Source organism: Morone saxatilis, unplaced genomic scaffold (genome assembly GCF_004916995.1).
Source record: "Morone saxatilis isolate NCDOM2014 unplaced genomic scaffold, NCSU_SB_2.0 Contig12, whole genome shotgun sequence".
Taxonomy (NCBI): Eukaryota; Metazoa; Chordata; class Actinopteri; family Moronidae; genus Morone; species Morone saxatilis.
Window position 1 is genome coordinate 18,529,716 of NW_023339674.1, and position 2,283 is coordinate 18,531,998.

At 37.2% G+C, this 2,283-nt stretch overlaps 1 protein-coding gene across 2 annotated transcripts in view; it reads left to right on the plus strand.

The window, feature by feature from the left end:
* Positions 1-2,283, plus strand: part of polrmt (polymerase (RNA) mitochondrial (DNA directed)) — a 48,890-nt gene that overhangs the window by 37,147 nt on the left and 9,460 nt on the right. For both annotated transcript variants that reach the window (XM_035653056.1, XM_035653058.1), the window contains exon 16: positions 1,308-1,360. In XM_035653056.1, the coding sequence (XP_035508949.1) occupies positions 1,308-1,360 (53 nt within the window). The remainder of the gene's footprint in view (positions 1-1,307; positions 1,361-2,283) is intronic.

Genomic DNA, 2,283 nt, shown 5'->3' on the forward strand with positions numbered 1-2,283 from the left:
ATGAGCACTTTGCCACCTAGACGCAAATAATGCAGCTCACTTTAATCTGTTTTCTAGCTGAGATCCACTGGGACTAGCAACACTAAAAATATGCACAACTAGGATGCTGTAAAAAAAATGGACTTCTACTGAAATAGTTTAATGACATTTAATAGAATAACTCTGAATCCACATTTGAAAATGTTAAATTATTTTATATTATTAATTGATCAATAAAGGCCTGCACCTGTCATTACAAAGATTACCACAACAGTTATTTTTAAAAACATTTTGGGGGGCCTTTTCAGCGTTATTGGACGGACAGAGTGAAGCAGAAAATCAGGAGAGAGAAGTGGGCATGACACAAGTCGCTGGCTGGAAATGAACCAGAGACATTGTAGTTATGCAGCATGCGCAGTAGCTGTTCAGCTACCAAGGCGCTCCACAACAGCTATTTTTAATTAGTAAAGCAGAGTTGAACATTCAAACCACAGTCACAGCCTTTAGGGGTCAAGTAGCCTGTATTGAGTCTCTGTGGGCTTCCTGTCGCCACAACTTTCTTGACCTAGATAAGCAGCTGGATGATGGATACATGTATGAATGGAAGGATGGTTATAATTATACTTCTATATGTGTTATCAAGCATGTTTTGATAGAAAATTAATGTACCTTTACCCTGGATTCGGCTCAGGTAGGTTGAAAATCTGAGATGTCCAATTATAGCGCGAAGCATGAAATATAATCACTTTTTGGAAATGTCCATTAGGGAAAGTGACTCATGTCAGCTATGGTTTTGTTGTGTTGAATTTATAATCTGTGAAATGTTAGGGGCCTCTCAAGTAATGAACTGGGTGTTGAATTTAAGGCTTCTTTTGAAAACCTTTACCACACCCAACAACACCCAACTTCAAATATAAAAGGTTTAAAGCTCATATTTAACTCATCATGCTCATAAAGTTTTTTTTTTGCATTCCAGTTTTCATCCTTCTAGCTTTCTTCTTCTTTATCTTAAGCTCTTGATACCTGATGTTTGCCATAAAGCACTATATGGTGAATTAGATTAGTCGATAAATCAATCCACACCCTGGAAATGAGTAGACGGCTATTTTGATATTTTGCCAATTGGATGCTTGACAGGTATTAGCTGAGCTATCAGCTGATTGTATGTAATTTCCCAATTGGAAGTTTAGGAGGGAATCAGCTGAGCCATCAGCTGATGTGTGTTTACGGTCAGCTGCGATCAGCTGATGTAGCTGCAATGTGAGCTGAACTTGACTTTCGTGGCCTGTCTGAACTAATGCTGTGCTCAATTTCTTTGTCCTTTCCAGCTGAAGAGTGCATTGCAACATATCAACATCAATATCAACTATGACATCAAAGAGTAAGTCTTTCTGCAGTTAACACCTGTTTCTGTCTGTTTCTCCACTCTCATACTAAAGTTGACCCACAGCAGCTGTAATGTTACCACTTAATTCTGTCTAATATGTCATATTAGTGACCTGGAACAAAGACAGAGGATAGCTGGTGAGAGGACTGTGTTTCTAGCTGGTCTCTTTTTTCTTTGGCTGGAGTGAGTTTTCTGTCTCAGGTTTTCAAAATGTGGCTTCAGACTTGACAACTCTTTGTTTAGCTTTTAGAGGTGAATGGAATTAGAAAGTAGAGCTCCCATTAGGCAATTAGCTTCCATTTTCAATACTTTCAGCTGCACAAAAGCCGTGTCGCCAGTGGATATTTTCACTGATTGCCCACTTAAACTTGGACGTAACTTTGCATTTGTCATAACTACTTTGAAAGCATAGTTTTACACTTCCAGTTTCAGATGGAAGAAAAAGTAGTTTCAGCTCTTATGTCCAGAAGCTTCATTTATAGAACATAATACTGCAAAATCATATTACTGCCAAAATACACTCATTAAGCAGAGAAAATTATGTAAGATGCAGGATTTTGTAAGAAAAAGGCCTTTTGAGTGACAAAATCCACTAAGTCAAGATATGAGATTCAGCTAAAAACACATCAGAAATGGTCAGAAATAGATTCCAAATGAGTTTTTATAATGAAATGTGCAGGTGGCATTATTTAACTATATATTATTCAACATGACTAAAAGACAGTTGGTTATATTAGTTATATAGTGGTAGTCCAAGTAAAAAACAGTAAAAACACATGCCAGCAATAGAAAATATACATATTATCTCGTCGGTGTGTCGCTTTTTAAGCAGAGTTTTAACCCACAGATGGTTTATAGAGCTAAATATGCAACCCAAGCTACATTCTCAATGTTAATAGGGTGATCAGAAGGGAAAA